Source organism: Tamandua tetradactyla, chromosome 16 (assembly GCF_023851605.1).
Source record: "Tamandua tetradactyla isolate mTamTet1 chromosome 16, mTamTet1.pri, whole genome shotgun sequence".
In the NCBI taxonomy this organism is placed as follows: domain Eukaryota; kingdom Metazoa; phylum Chordata; class Mammalia; order Pilosa; family Myrmecophagidae; genus Tamandua; species Tamandua tetradactyla.
The window spans coordinates 68,775,526-68,792,030 of NC_135342.1; the positions used below are offsets into that span (position 1 = coordinate 68,775,526).

At 40.7% G+C, this 16,505-nt stretch overlaps 1 protein-coding gene across 4 annotated transcripts in view; it reads left to right on the forward strand.

Annotated features, from left to right (window-relative positions):
* Nucleotides 1-16,505, forward strand: part of PDPR (pyruvate dehydrogenase phosphatase regulatory subunit) — a 62,198-nt gene that overhangs the window by 31,154 nt on the left and 14,539 nt on the right. For all 4 annotated transcript variants that reach the window (XM_077133015.1, XM_077133017.1, XM_077133014.1 and 1 more), the window contains 5 exons: nucleotides 12,558-12,713; nucleotides 12,905-13,038; nucleotides 13,416-13,564; nucleotides 14,061-14,173; nucleotides 15,225-15,319. In XM_077133015.1, coding sequence (XP_076989130.1) covers nucleotides 12,558-12,713; nucleotides 12,905-13,038; nucleotides 13,416-13,564; nucleotides 14,061-14,173; nucleotides 15,225-15,319 — 647 coding nt within the window. The remainder of the gene's footprint in view (nucleotides 1-12,557; nucleotides 12,714-12,904; nucleotides 13,039-13,415; nucleotides 13,565-14,060; nucleotides 14,174-15,224; nucleotides 15,320-16,505) is intronic.

The window sequence follows — 16,505 nt, forward strand, 5'->3', positions numbered from 1 at the left end:
ACATTGGTTTCAAAGAGTATGTATGGTTCTAAAATATAGACACTATCTTCCTTACCTAACTTTGTTCAGAATTACTTTAATCCCAACCTATTCGGCTTTGTTCTTATCTCTAATTATCAGGTTTTATATGTATATATAACAGCCTCTCAAAATCCAGAAATAGTAATTACCACTTGGGACTTAATGTGTCTGCTTTAAAAGCTTAAAATCTAGGCCCTAGTTTTCTTATAAGCATTTTCTAAAGGTGACCATACCATTCTTGTTCTTGGGTTTCTGGCTTATTTTGTCTCACCAAATGTCCCACATGTTCATTCACATCGTTGCATGCCTCACGACTTTATTCCTTTTTGTAGCAGCACAACCTTCATTCGTAAGTGTACACCATCGTTTGCCAATCTACTTCTCCGCCAGTGCATCCTTCAGCCACCTGCATTCATCGGGCATCATGTGAGGGCCCAAAGTCCACAGTCTATCAATATTCTCAATTTTAGATAATTTCATTTTTGCCAAGAAAAAGAAAACCAATAAACACACCCTCACCTAATAGGAACTCGAAACTTCCTCTTAACTCTTGTCGATTCTCCCATTGTTTACCTCTGCCGTTGCTGTGGTAGTGCTGATGGTTTCCTTTTGAACTTAGTTCAAAGCATGCAATAGCATTTTCCCCTCTGTACCCTGGACTTAAACACTCTTTGTACAAGAAGCATATCTTTGAAATAATTCTTGTGAGAACTGATTCATATTTCTAGTGTTCATCAGTGGAACATGTAGGTCTGTACAACCCCTTTCAATCTTGTTCATCTTCAATATGATAATATTACTTATAAACCCACTAGAGAACCACCTTCACTCCTCTCTATTCTCTTACATTAGAGTTCAACCTCATTAGCTAACTGCTCACCCATCTCTAGCTTCTATGTATGTCTGAGTCCCCTATATTCTGATTTATAAGCCTGTAATCATACCTTTATGATGGTCATAAAAGTGGAATCATACAATATATATCCTTATGTGTCTGGGTAATTTCACTCAGCATATGTCCTCAAGGCTCATCCATCTTGTCATGTGCTTCAGAGCATCATTTTGTCTTACTGCCACATCATATTCCATTGTATGTGTATGCCACAGTTTTTGATCCACTTGTCTGTTGATGGGCATTTGGTTTGTTTCCATCTTTTGGCGATTGTGAATAATGCTGCTGTGAACATCAGTATGCAAATGTCTGATTGTGTCATTCCTTTCCGCTCTTCTGGGTATATACCAAGTAGTGCTATTGCTGGGTCATAGGGCAGCTCGATATTGGTTTTCTAAGGAAATGCCAGTCTTTCATAGTGGCTGCACCATTATACATTCCCACCAGGAGTGCATAAGTGTCCCAGTTTCTCCACATCCTCTCCAACATTAATAGTTTCCTGTTTGTTTAATAGCAGCATTCTTATAGGTGTGAGGTGGTTTCTCATTGTAGTCTTGATCTGCATTTCCATTATAGCCAGTGAGAATGAGGATCTCTTTATGTGCTTTTGAGCTGTCTGTTTTTGCTGTTCAGAAAAATGCCTATTCATATCTTTAGCTCATTTTATAATTGAGTTGTTTGTTCTTTTGTTATTGAGTTGTATGATTTCTTTGTATGTACAGGAAATCAAACCTTAGTCCGATATGTGATTTCCAAATATTTTCTCCCATTGAGTTGGCTGCCTCTTCACCTTTTTTACAAAGTCTTTTGAAGTGCAGAAGCATTTGATTTTGAGGAATTCCCATTTATATTTTCTTTTGTGGCTTGTGCTTTGGGTGTAAATTTTAGGAAACTACCTCCTATTACTGAGTTTTGAGGGTGTTTCCCTCCATTTTTTTCTAGAAGCTTTATGGTCTAGTTCTTATATTTAGGTGTTTGGTCCACTTTGAGTTAATTTTTGTGTAGAGTGTAAGACAGGGGTCCTCTTTCATTCTCTTGCCTATTGATATCCAGTTCTTCCATGCCCAATTATTCAAAAGACCATTTTATCCCAGTTCAGAGGATTTGGGGGCCTTGTCACAAATCAGTTGACCATAGATTTGGTGGTCTTTTCTGCAGTCTTGATTTGATTCCATTGGTCAGTGTTTCTGTCTTTGTGCCATTATCATGCTGTTTTAACCACTGTGGCTTTATAATAGGTCTTAAAATCAGGGAATGTTAATCCTCCCACTTCGTTCTTCTTTTTTAGGATGCTTTTAGCTATTCGGGGGTCTCTTTCCCTTCCAGATGAATTTGGTAATTAGCTTTTCCAAATCTTCAAAGTAGGTTGTTGGAATTTTGCTTGGTACTGTGTTGAATCTGTGATCAATTTGGGGAGAATTGACATCTTAAGTATATTTAGCCTTCTTCTTATCCATGAGCAGGGAATGTCTTTCCACCTATTTAGGTCTCCTTTGACTTCTTTTAGCAGTGTTATGTAGTTTTCTGTGTAAAAGTCCTTTACATCCCTAGTTAAGTTCATTCCTAAGTACTTGGTTCTTTTAGTTGCTATTTTAAATGGAAATTTTTCCTTAATTGACTCCTCAGCTAGGTCATTGCCTGTGTATAGAAATGTTACTGATTTTTGCACATTAATTTTATATCCCGCCACCTTTCTGAATTTATTAGCTCAAGTAACTTTGCTGTAGAACTCAGGGTCTTCCAAGTATAGTATCATTATCATCTGCAAATAATGAGAGTTTTACTTCTTCTTTTCCAATTTGGATGCCTTTTATTTCTTTGTCCTGCGTGATTGCTCTAGCTAGAACTTCTAGCACAGTGTTGAATAGCAGTGGTGACAATGGGCATCCTTGTCTTGTTCCTCATCTTAGGGGAAAGCTTTCAGGCTCTCTCCACTGAGTACAATGCTGGCTATTGGTTTTTCATATATTCCCTTAATCATATTGAGGTAGGTACCTTTGATTCCAACCATTGTGGTGTTTTTATCAGAAAAGGATGCTGATTTTGTCAAATGCTTTTATAGCATCAATGGAGATGATCATGTGATTTTTTTCCCTATTGATTTGTTAATTAATTAATTTTCTTGAGTTGAACCATCCTTGCATTCCTGGTATAAACCCCACTTGGTCATGGAATATAATTCTTTTAATGTGTTGTTGCATTCGATTTGCTAATATTTTATTGAGAATTTTTGTATCTGTGTTCATTAGGGAGATTGGCCTGAAGTTTTCCTTTCTTATAGCGTCTTTACCCAGTTTTGGTATTAAAATGGTATTAGCCTCATAAAATGAGTTAGGTAGAATTCCTTTTTCCTCTATTTATTCGAAAAGTTTGAGCAGTATTGGTGTTCATTCTTTTTTGAATATTTGATAAAATTCCCCTGTGAAGCCATCTGGCCTTGGGCTTTTCTTTGTAGGAAGATTTTTGATGACTGATTGAATCTCTTTAGTAGTGATTGATTTGTAGAGATCTTCTATTTCTTCCTGAGTCAGTGTAGCTTGTTTGTGCATCTCCAGGAATTTGACCATTTCATCTAAGTTGTCTAGTTGGTGACATATAGTTGTTCATAGTATCCTCTTAGGATATCTTTTATTTCTTCAGGGTCTGTGACATGCACCCCTTCTCATTTATAATTTTGTTTATTTGTATCCCTTCTCTTTTTTTCTTTGTCAGTCTTGCTAGTGGCCCATCAATTTTATTGATTTTCTCAAAGAACCAACTTTTGGCTTTATTGATTCTTTCTATTGTTCTTTTGTTCTCGCATTCATTTAACTCTGCTTTAATCTTTGTTATTTCTATTCTTATATTTGCTTTGGGGTTAGTTTGCTGTTCTTTCTTAAGTCCCTCCAGGTGTGCTATTAAGTCCTTGATTTTTGCTCTTTCTTGTTTTTTAATATAGGTATTTAGGGCAATAAACTTCCCTCTCAAACAGCCTTTGCTGCATCCCTTAAGTTCTGATAAGTTGTATTCTCATTTTCATTGATCTCCAGATAGCTACTGATTTCTCTAGAAATTTCTTCTTTGACCCACTGGTTCTTTTAGAGTGTGTTATTTAATCTCCATATATTTGTGAATGTTCTCGTTTTTTGGTGGTTATTGAGATCCACCTTCACCCCATTGTGATCAGAGAAAGTGCTTTGAATAATTTCAGTGTTTTTAAATTTCTAAAGACCTGTTTTGTGCCCCAGCATATGATCTATCCTGTAGAACGTTCCATGAGCCCTAGAGAAGAATGTATATCCTTGTGTTTTGAGTTGCAGTGACTTATTTATATCTGTTATGTCTAATTCATTTATCAAGTTGTTTAACTTCTCTGTTTCCTTGTTGATCTTCTGTCTGGTTCTTCTGTCTATAGAGGAGAGTGATGTTTTGAAGTCTCCTACTATTGTTGTTGAAACATCTGTCGCTCCCTGCAATTTTGCCAATGTCTATCTCTTGTATTTTGGAGCTTCTTGATTGGGAGCATAAACATTTATGATTGTTATATCTTCTTGGTGAATTGACCTTTTAATTAGTATGTAGTGTCCTTCTTTGTCTCTTCTGATGTCTTTACATTTAAAGTCTATTTTGTCTGATATTAGTATAGCTACTCCTGCTTTCTTTTGGTTACAACTTGCATGGAAAATCTTTCCATCCTTTCACTTTCAGTCTATTTGTATCCTTGTGTCTAAGATGAGTCTCTTGTAAGCAGCATATAGCTGGATTATGTTTCTTCATCAATTCTGCCTGTCTGTTTCTTTCAATTGGTAAGTTTAGTCTGTTAACATTCAAAGTTATTACTGAAAAGGCGTTTCTTGAATCTACCATCTTATCTTTTTAATTTTTTTTGTCAGATCTATATATTCTTTTCCCTCTTTTTCTTGGTATTCTTTAAATTACCCTTAGTTGTACTCTTCAATTCTGTGCCCTCCTCCAGACCTCCCTCTCCTGATTTTTATTTTCAGCTGGTAGAACTCTTTTTAATATTTCTTATAGGGCCAGTCTTTTGTTGACAAATTCTTTCAGGACTTCTTTGTCTGTGAAAACTTTAATTTCTCCCTCAATTTTGCAGGACAGTTTCTCCCTCAATTTTGCAGGACAGTTTGGCTAGGTAAAGAATTCTTGGCTGGAAGTCTTTCTCTTTCAGAATCTTTAATATATCATACCACTGCCTTCTTACCTCTAGTGTGCTAGTTGAGTAGTCTGAACTCAGTCTTATGTGGTTTCCCTTGTATGTAGTCGTTTGTTTTTCTCTTGCCACTTTCAGGATTTTCTACTTCTCTTCAACATTTGACAGACCAATTAATATGTATCTTGGTGAAGGTGTATTTGGATTTATTCTGTTTGGAGTGTGTTGGGTTTCCTTGACTTGTATATTTATGTTTCTGTTTATAAAACGTTCTTTATGAGGGTTGGGATGTTTTCCCCCATTATATCCTCAACTACTCTTCCTAGCCCTTTACTCCTCTCTCCTCCTTCTGGGGCACCCGTGATTCTAATATTTGTGCCCTTTGTTTTGTCTATCATTTCCCTGAGATCCAATTCAGTTTTTTCCATCTTTTTTTGTCATTTCCTGTATTGAGTCTTCGAAGTCATTTATCCTGTCCTCTATATCACTTATTCTTTCTTATGCCTCTTCAAATCTGGTGTTGTGTGCCTCTATATTTGGGGATGTTACACTGATGCTTGTGAACATGGGTGCCCAGCAGCCAGGGAGTGTGTAGCTGTGCGGGTGCAGGAGTCTGGAGGGCGTAACCCTGGTGTGCACTGGTCTAAGGCACTGGGCCCTTTGTGCACATGCGTAGAGCTGTGGCAGGAGGTCAGCATTATGCCTTTCTGGACTGGGGGCAGATGTGACCGGGCTGTGCAGGTCAGCACATCCTCAGAGCTGGAAAGTGTGGCTGAGAGCCATGCACATGCCTGGTTCTAGGACTGCTGTAAAGTGCGGTTCCCAGAGCTGAATGACATGATTGGGGCCCGTGTACATGCGTGGGCCTTGGAGTGCTATAAACTGATGTGCACAGTTCAGGGGGAGTGGGATAAGGCTGTGTGACACTATGGACAAGGGGATTGGGGTAGCCTAGGTGTGGAGGTTAGTGCCCGCAGCCTTTATGGCTGGTAATAGCCTTCAGGGAACAGGGAGGGGGAGGTAGTGCTTGGGAGGGGTGCAAGAGAGGTGGGTTGGGCTGCACTTGGGGTGGGGGAGGGGGGCAGGTACATGCACTGGGGGCTGGTGGGATGGGGGCACCTGGAGCATGGGGAATGAGAGTGGGTGATGGGGTTTGGATGTGTGGGGTGTGGGATGAGTCACTGGTCACGGGTCTGCAGTGGTGAGGGTAGTGGGCCCAAGGAACGCGGCCTGACTTTTCTAGTCCCTGGCTCCCATCCGTGCACTCCCGCAGGCTCTGCGCCTCCACGTGAAGCTCCAGCTTTCTGCCTCTCAGTTCCTCGGCCTCTTCAACCAGGGTGCCCTATGAGGTATAGAAGGCCCTCCCAGGTCAGCTGCACTCCCGAATCGCTGCCTCAGTCGCCCTCCTGTCCCTTCTCTAACTTTTCCATGGAGCAGGGCTAATCTCGGGCTACTCTTTCGCCCATCTTTCCCAGAAGTCCTTCTCAGTTCTTTAATAACTGCTTTGAGTTTGGGTGTTTCGGGCCTGTGTTGGGGGCACTGTGTCTGTGTTGGGTACCATTTATGAAACGTTTTCTTCAGTATATTATACCTCATTTACTTCTGGAAATGTGAACATAGAATAGGACTTTCAGGTGGTAATTCCTGGGGCACTCCCTGCAGCAGCTTCCTGTCTATTCCTAGCACTGCCTGCTTTCTGCTTTACCATGGAAGACCCAGGTCAAAGTGAATGGTCTCTCTCACTATGTGGTGGTTGAGATTGTTCTCTGCTTTCCAAAGCATAGAATTTGCCAAGTTATTCTCAGAGCTTCAGACTTATCTGAGTGACTTTCACCATTAATCCATCCATTGTACACTGTCAAGGTGGGAGTCCGTTTATCATGTAAATACAAAACATACATTCCTGCTCTCTCCTTGCTTTTGCTTCCTTCCAACTGTGAAGGATTGGCCTCTTCATTTTTCTTTGTTTTTTTTTTTAATTTTTTATTAATTAAAAAAACAATTACAGGAAAGAAGCACAAACATTCTTAGAAGATGCTCATTCCGTTCTACATATATAATCAGCAATTCACAATATCATCACATAATTGCACATTCATCATCATGATCATTTCCTAGAACATTTGCATCAATTCAGAAAAAGAAAAAGACAACAGAAAAATAAAATGAAAACAGAAAAAAAAATTTTACATACCATACCCCTTAGATCACTAGCATTTCAAACTAAATTTATTTTAACATTTGTTCCCCCTATTATTTATTTTTATTCCATATGTTCTACTCATCTATTGACAAGGTAGATAAAAGGAGCATCAGACACAAGGTTTTCACAATCACACAGTCACACTTTGAAAGCTACACCATTATACAATCATCATCAAGAAACATGGCTACTGAAACACAGCTCCACATCTTCAGTTCCCTCCAGCCTCTCCACTACCTCTTGGACAACAAGGTGACATCTACTTAGTGCGTAAGAATAACCTCCAGGACAACCTCTTGACTCTGCTTGGAATCTCTCAGCCAATGACACTTTGTCTCATTTCACTCTTCCCCCTTTTGGTCAAGAAGGTTTTCTCAGTCCCTTCATGCTGGGTCTCAGCTCATTCTAGGATTTCTGTCCCATGTTGCCAGGAAGATCCACACCCCTGGGAGTCATGTCCCACGTAGACAGGGGGAGGGTGGTGAGTTTGCTTGTTGTGTTGGCTGGAGAGAGAGGCCACATCTGAGCAACAAAAGAGGTTCTCTTGGGGGTGACTTCTAGGCCCAATCCCAAGTAGGCTTGACCTATCCCCGTGGGGCCAAGCCTCATATGAACAACCCCCAAGACTGGGAGTTCAGCCTACAGCCTTGGCTGTCCACACTGCTTGTGAGAATATCAAGAATTCAACTTGAGGAGGTTGAATTTTCCCCCGTTCTCACCTTTCCCCGAAGGGAACTTTGCAAATACTTTTCCACTCACTGATCAAATCACTCTGGGATTCATTGGGGCATCACTGTGGACAAACCAGCAAACTCTTATGTCCTACCCAAGGTTCCATGTACTTACGTTCAACCAACTATCTACATAAGTTATATTAAGAGATGTACTAGTCAAAATATAAATTTTGTACCAAATAAACATTTTTTGCTTTAATCTCACACATAGGATGAAATTTTAAAATATTAATTACCATCTGTTTTCAGCACCCTGCAGTAATGACATTCCTTTGTTCTTCCTCATGCAAAAACATTTTTAAAATTTGTACATTTAATCACTATCATTATCACTCTAGGCATTCCTAGATTATATCATCTCAATTTTTATCATCTGTCTTTCTTTGTGATTACATTTATGCCCCCAACCCTCCTCCCTCTATCGTCCTCACACTCAGCTTCATTCAGTGTTTTAACATAATTGTATTACAGTTAGGTAGTATTGTGCTGTCCATTTCTGTGTTTTTATATTCAGTCCTGTTGCACAGTCTGTGTCCCTTCAGCTCCAATTACCCAATATCTTACCCTATTTCTGTCTCCTGATGGTCTCTGTTACCAAGGAAATATTCCAAGTTTATTCACTAATATCAGTTCATATCAGTGAGACCATACAGTATTTGTCCTTTTGTTTCTGGCTAATCACACTCAGCATAATGTCCTTAAGGTCATGTTGTTACATACTTCATAACTTTATTCTGTCTTAAAGCTGCATAATATTCCATTGTATGTATATGCCACAGTTTGTTTAGCCAACTGTCTGTTGATGGACATTTTGTCTGTTTCCATCTCTTTGCAGTTGTAAATAATGCTGCTGTAAATATTGGTGTGCAAATGTCATTTGTGTCCTTGGCCTTGTGTCCTTTGAGTAGAGACAGCATATAGATGGGTCCTGTTTTTTAATCCATGCTGCCAGTCTGTGTCTTTTGATTGGGGAGTTTAATCCATTAACATTTAGTGTTATTACTGCACGGGTAGTACTTTCTTCTACTATTTTGTCTTCTGGATTTTATATGTCATATCTAATTTTCCTTCTTTCTACACTGTTCTCCACACCTCTCTCTTCTGTCTTATTGTATCTGTCTAGTGCCCCCTTTAGTGTTTCTGGCAGAGCTGGTCTCTTGGTCACAAATTCTCTCAGTGATTTTTTTTGTCTGAAAATGTTTTAATTTCTCCCTCATTTTTGAGGGGCAGTTTTGCTGGATATAGAATTCTTGGTTGGCAGTTTTTCTCTTTTAATAATCTAAATGTATCATCCCACTGTCTTCTCACCTCCATGATTTCTGCTAAGAGATCTACACATAGTCTTATTGGGTTTCCCTTGTACGTGATGAATTGCTTTTCTCTTGCTGCTTTCAAGATTCTCTCTTTCTCTTTGACCTCTGACGTTCTGATTAGTAAATGTCTTGGAGTATGTCTATTTGGATCTATTGTCTTTGGGGTATGCTGCACTTCTTGGATCTGTAATTTTAAGTCTTTCATAAGAGTTGGGAAATTTTCAGTGATAATTTCTTCCATTAGTTTTTCTCCTCCTTTTCCCTTCTCTTCTCCTTCTGGGACACCCACAACACGTATATTCCTATGCTTCATATTGTCTTTCAGTTCCCTGAGTCCTTGCTCATATTTTTCCTTTTTTTTCCTTCTGTTTTCTTTTTCTTGCTGGATTTCAGATGTTCCGTCCTCCAGTTCACTAATCCTATGTTCTTTCTCTTGCAATCTACCATTGTAGGTTTCCATTGTTTTTTTCATCTCTTCTACCGTGCCTTTCATTCCCATAAGTTCTGTGATTTGTTTTTTCAGACTTTCAGTTTCTTCTTTTTGTTCATTTCTTGCCTTCTTTATATCCTCCCTCAGTTCATTGATTTGGTTTTTGATGAGGTTTTCCATGTCTGTTCCTATATTCTGAATTAATTGTTTCAGCTCCTGTATGTCATTTGAATTGTTGGTTTGTTACTTTGACTAGGCCATATCTTCAATTTTCCTAGTGTGATTTTTTATTTTTTGCTGGCGTCTAGATATTTAATTACCTTAATTAGTTTATTCTGGAGATTGCTTGCACTTCTTTTACCTAGGGTTTTCTTGCTGGATAAATTTGTTTTCTATCTGTTCTTTGATATTCAGTTCAGTTTTATCTGAACTATAGCTTAAGTTTTGTTTAACAGAGGAGGATTTTTTCAGTTCTTGTTTTCTTGTTTCTTACCCTGCTTGTATGGTGCGTTTGCCCCCCACACTTAGGAGGGTCTACTTTATAGACCCCAGCCAGATTTTCCCAGACCAAACTGGCCTCCTTTCAGGAGGAAGGAGTCACCTGCATCAGTTTTCCCTGAGGGTGAGACCCAGCAGGTTGAAAGACTTTCCTGTGAAGTCTCTGGGCTCTGTTTTTCTTATCCTGCCCAGTATGTGGTGCTTGTGTGCCTGCAGGTCCCACCAGCATAAGATGATGTGGTACCTTTAACTTTGGCAGACTCTCCCTGCTGGGGGCATGGTAGAGACAGAGGAGAGGTTGTAGGCTGGTTTTAATGGCTTCAAATTTCCAAGCCCTGGTGTCTGAATTCCTTGAGGGAGGGATTTTACCTGAGTTAGGCTTCACCCCTCCCCTGGGGAAGGCACATGCTCCAGACAGGCTCTCAAACGAGCTTGCTTCTGCCTATGCCTGGGGTGGTTGCAGCCTGAGGAGCCCTGCCGCTGTATCCAAAGGCAGTCAAGACTTTGTAGAAACACAGCCACAAAAACCTCTGTTTCCTTCTTTTTTCCTTTTCTGTCAGCCCTGCCCCCTTGGCACCAGGGCAAAAATGAGCCACCTCCACTTTGACCAGGTTCACCTGAGCTAGGGGCCTATTTTTAGTAGTCAGAATTTGTTAATTAATTCCACAATTGGCATTTGGTTGGACTCAGCCCCTGCTGCTGGTAAAGTCTCTTTCCTTTCCCCTCTGGGAAGCAGCCTGTGGAGGAGGGGCGCCGGCCACTGTGACTTGGGGAACACACGTTCCGGGGGGCTCGCAGCCAGTCCAGCTGGTCCACACTGGGGTACACTGTGTGTCCAGTCACTGACGTGGCCCCAGGAGCTGTTATGTACTGTTTCTTGTTATTTAGTAGTTGTTCTGGAGGACGAACTAAAATGTGCACATTGTTAAGCTGCCATCTTGGCCCGGAAGTCGGCCTCTTCATTTTAACTTGTCATTCTACCTTGTCTCTGATTTATTTGCCAGTAGGTGCTTAGAGACAGCTTTTGTACCTGGAATCGAACCAAGTCGTGTAAGTTCTGACAGGTTGTAATTTTATTTTCCTGTTCTGAGGGATTGTTCTCAAACTTTGCCAAAGAATTTCTAAATGTTTTGGGCATATCTATATTCAAACTAAATTTCTACCTCGGCTTTGACCTCCATTTTTGATCAAGAATGAGCTATTGGGTTAGTGGTCAGACACATTTGCAGTGAGGCCTTTGGATAGCTGTAGTGTCTGAATGCTCACTTCTGGCCTGTGGCAGGGAACTTTCCTTCTGTAGGAGGTGAAGGACCCTGAGGCAGTATATTTCACTGTGAAAGTTCTTAATTGTGGCAAATATTTTGGTCAAAATGTTAAACTATTCTAAGTCTAGATTTCCCAATCTGTAGTTAGTTTAGAACCCATGCAGATCATAGCTGAGCTTGAACTTCTCCTTGGTGTTGTGATGCTTTTGGTGGCTGCCTCCAGTTCTCATAAAATAGAAATTTCAGGCATCGTAGAAATTGGGGAAGGAAAAAGTAAGATCCAAAGCACCCGAGGAGATTGACAGATTGTCACAATATAAGGGACTAGCATGGCTTCCTTCTCTCCAATTCCCCAGCTTCCCCCTGGCTCCAGCATACCTTTTGTTTGGAATGATGTGAGGTCAGATCTTCTCTTTGGCAGGGAGTAGAGATCACGTTCTTTCTGTCTGTTTTTTACTTATTGCTGCTGTAGATTGGACATTGAGAAATACATTCTGACCCTAGCTTTCATATGTGAATAACATCCCTAGGACATTATTATGTTATGCACTCTCTTAGATTTCAGAGCCACCAAGTCTAGGTATGATACCAGTCTTTTCCCTTCAGAAATGGGTGACTTTTGGGTAGGAAATGTCTGCCAGAGGTCTGAGATCCTAGCAACACAGGCATATAAAGAAGCAAGTGCTTTTTTTTTTCACACTTGTACCCACCCTGTGTCCCACAGATATAACCTTTGTCTCTGCCCTGGACTTAGGAAGCTTACAACTATGACCTTTCTCCCGTTGCATCTGCCTGCTAACTTAGAACTGTAATTGTGAATGGAGACCTGGTGTCATGATGCAGCTCATGGCTGTGTAATTTTGTGAAGGAAGAGCACCAGCTCCTGGAGTATTGCCTTGCTTCTGGATTATGCCTGTTATACTTGCGGTATTTGGCATATTAGCCCTAGTGAGTGTTCTCTTTTGTTAGGAGTGACTCCAGCATCTAGTGGATATTTGATACTCAGATTCTAAATCTGTGGCTTGAGCATTGATACTGTTTTTATCCGTTCTAGCTCTGCTCTACGATCTGAAGGTTCCCCGTTGGGATTTCCAAACTGGTAGGCAGTTACGGACATCTCCTCTTTATGACCGGTTGGATGCACAAGGAGCCAGATGGATGGAGAAACATGGATTTGAGAGGCCAAAGTATTTTGTTCCACCTGATAAGGGTAAGAAATCACATTCTCATATTTGTTCTCATATTTGTTTACTTTTTTGTCCTGAGAATTAACAAAACTTATTTTAAAGTGTAAATAACTAGAATGTGTTCCTGGAAGAGTAAGTAATTAAAATCTGTTATACTATAGTATACTCCTTTTCTTACTGCCTTTTGTGGCATTTGTTTCTTTCTGTTCTGTAGACCTCCTGGCACTGGAACAAAGCAAGACTTTCTATAAACCAGATTGGTTTGACATTGTGGAATCTGAAGTCAAGTGTTGTAAGGAGGCAGTGTGTGTCATTGACATGTCCTCTTTTACAAAGTTTGAGATAACTGTAAGTATTTAGGAGCCAAAATAACAAACTTGGGAGCTTTTTATATTTATTGAATGCCTCCAGGTTTTTCATTTGTCACTTCAAAACTGATTCTGTAAGAGCTGTTGTATATTTTTGTATTTTAGTATTTCATCTCTATTATAATGTTCTTTTGAAGTTTTGTTTCTGGTTTTTCATTTGCCCATAGGGGAATATTTGTAATTAGACTCGATAGCTAACGTTCCCTCCAGCTTCTCACAGGGTAAATCCACAAATATTGTTTGGATAGTGGCTTATTGAATTTTCAGCACTTTGCGTTGTTCTTCAGGCTGCATTACCCAACCAAATGCTATCGTGCTCACTGCTCACTCTCTCTCCTTCATTCTCTCGCCCTGCAGTCCACTGGGGATCAGGCGTTAGAAATTCTGCAGTACCTCTTCTCCAATGACCTGGATGTGCCCGTGGGCCACATCGTGCACACTGGCATGCTCAATGAGGGTGGAGGCTATGAGAACGACTGCAGCATAGCACGGTTGAGCAAGCGCAGGTGAGATTGGCTAACTGGTCCGCCCTCCTCCCTTGAGCACACTGGTCCCTGAAGGTACTGGAGCAGAGCAGCAAATCCTTCCAGGAAACCATTATTTAACCAAGGACAAAAGCCATTTCCTTGACTCATGACTAGTTTATGAGGAGCACAATACAAAAGAAGTCACACACTCCCACACACGTATGCACAGTGGCAAGGTGGGAGTAGGGCAAGGCGGGGGTGGTGTGGTGGGAAGGAAATCACCAGACTATGTAAAACTCAGGAGTTAGTTGCCCTATGGAAGAAGATGCCCTATCTTAATATGCCAGTAATTTTTTTACACTAACATGAAGTCAGAATCTTCTGTTTTGTCATTATGCGATATATCCTAGAATGGTGCTCTTGGCCCACCATGAAACCTAAAAGATGATTTCACTTATTGCTCTCAACTAGATGAGACCATGATTGCCTCGCTCTTTGGCTACCAGTTTTGAATACCTTTGGGTCTTGCTTTCAGTTTCTTCATGATTTCTCCAACTGACCAGCAGGTCCACTGTTGGTCCTGGCTAAAGAAACACATGCCAGAAGACACCAACTTGCTTCTGGAGGATGTCACCTGGAAATACACTGGTAAGGGTGGCCCTTTGAGGTCAACTGAACAAGAAAAGGCCAGTAGATCCAGATTTATCTTCTGTATTTTTTGACATTTTATATTTGACATTCAGAAATGAATGTTGGCATTAGATAGTGTGGAAAAGGCTCTCTGGTCATATAAAATTGATCTCTAATACTTCCCCAGTTTTTTATAAATGAAGTATGAAACAAGTTAGGCCTGTCTGTTTTGTTCAGTACTATGTCCCCTACAACTAGCATGTAGGAGCTCATATTTATTGAATGAATGAACAATTTTTGAGGATGGCTCAATTTCCAGATCTCTTCCAGTGGGCCTGTTAAGGGAGCAGCCCCTCCTCTTCTACCACCTCATTCTAGATTCACACTTCCCCTTTCCCCCACTCTGTTGGCTCCTACTCTTTGCCCACACCAGTGTTTACTCTCCCTGGCTCTCATTCTCAATTCATTGTAAATAACAGATGTGGTTAATTTCTTACTATGAAATGGACAAATACAGAATCTTAACGGAACAGAGGTTTTGTTCTAGCCTCTATTAGAGTAGTTGCCAAGTAATTAGACAAGCTGCTACCACAAACATCAGAATGCAGGGTAGGTTGGGCAGGTTTCCTCAGGGGTCTCCTCCAAGCTTTGATTTGGGATTGGGTCTTTTTCTGTCATGCAACCACACTGTTTGGAACCTATGGCTTCTAAATCACTGGAAAGAGAAATGGGAAATGTTATGCCTCCCAGAAGTAGGCTCATACCCCACTGCACAGGACTTGGTCTTGTGATTCCAATCTCACTGCAGGGGAGGCTGTGCCGTGGTGTCTTCCTGTGTACCCAGGAAGAGGAAACACACTAACCAGACTGTCAAACCAGCACCATCGGTTGATACCCTTAGCAGACCTGTCAAAGAGCTATATATGTCCAAATTGGTTGCTCTGTATTTATCCTTGGATGGCTTGAGCTCACCACCCAGTTGGCCATAGGTGAACAAGTCCAGGATGACCCTGCCTCATTGCTCAGCTGTTCACCTGGAGAGACAAGGCATTTTTTCTTTTCTCTTTAGCTCTCAATCTGATTGGCCCTCGAGCTGTGGATGTTCTGTCCGAATTGTCCTATGCCCCTATGACTCCAGACCACTTCCCAAGTCTCTTTTGCAAGGTGGGTGCCCCCAAAGTCCTATTTTAGAACTCTGCCTGCTGAGCCACCGTGACCTGCTGTAAAGTCCTATTTTAAATGGACAGGGAGTTTTTCATTTATAATGGTGGCCATTACTTATTCTTCTTCTGGTATTATACTTATAGAGAATGTTTTGACCTTTATTAAGCAAGCAGCAAATGACCAAGTGAACTCATGTATTTTTTCCTCCTTCAAGGTTTTATTTAATAATTATTAAGATATCTTTGGTGGATTTAACTTATCTGAATGTCAGTACTACATGTTTATTGGTTTCTGTAGCAATGAACTAAATTTTTAAGTTACAGGGTTATGATAATGCCAATCAATGTCTAAAATCCCATTCTCTCCCTCCTCTTTTCCATATACAAAGTAAGAATTTCTTTGTACATGGCATCTTCAAGTAAGAAATGATTTGGGCAAATCCCTAAACAACTTATACATAATTATCTTTCTTAAAAGTGGCAGCTATAGCTGAGTGAAACGAATTGGAACTGAATAAAAGAAATGAAAACTGAATACTCTCCAGGAAGTGGCTAACTAGATCCAAATTGACAGACACTTTGGTAACCTGAAATGAGCAGCCAGGAGACAGTTGCTGTTGGAGGCTCTCTGAAGGTCAGACCAAAGTTGGGATGCACCTACAAATTGTTTTTACACTTTTCCTTTTTCTCCATGACAAAGTGAAAGAAACAGAAAACTCTGGACTGCTAGCCATCAGCAGACCTCTTCACAGTGCTTTCTTTGCTTTCTGGAAGGGGTGTCTCCCCCACCCCCACCCCCACCCCCGTGCTTGCCCCTGGAAGATGCCATGCCATGGCAGCCTCCTAGGGAAGGGTTCGCTTCAATGTCTTCTGGGACTTGCCACTTGCTTTTCTAGGGACAGGGATTAGGTCATTGTTCTGTTAGGTGACTGAGCGCCTGTAAATGTTTTGAAAATTAAAAGCCAGATCTCTGACCCCAGAATAGCAGGTAGATCATGTTGTGTAACCACAGACATCATGTTTTTACAGAGCGTGCCCAGGATCTTTCTGCTGATTCCCCCAGACCATTGGCCTAGCCTTCATTGCTCTCTATACATACCTCTAAAACTGTTCTTTGGCAGGACTTTGCAAAGAGAAATATCTCATACTTATGAAAGACTTTGCCTCCATTTCCCACCATCAGCTTG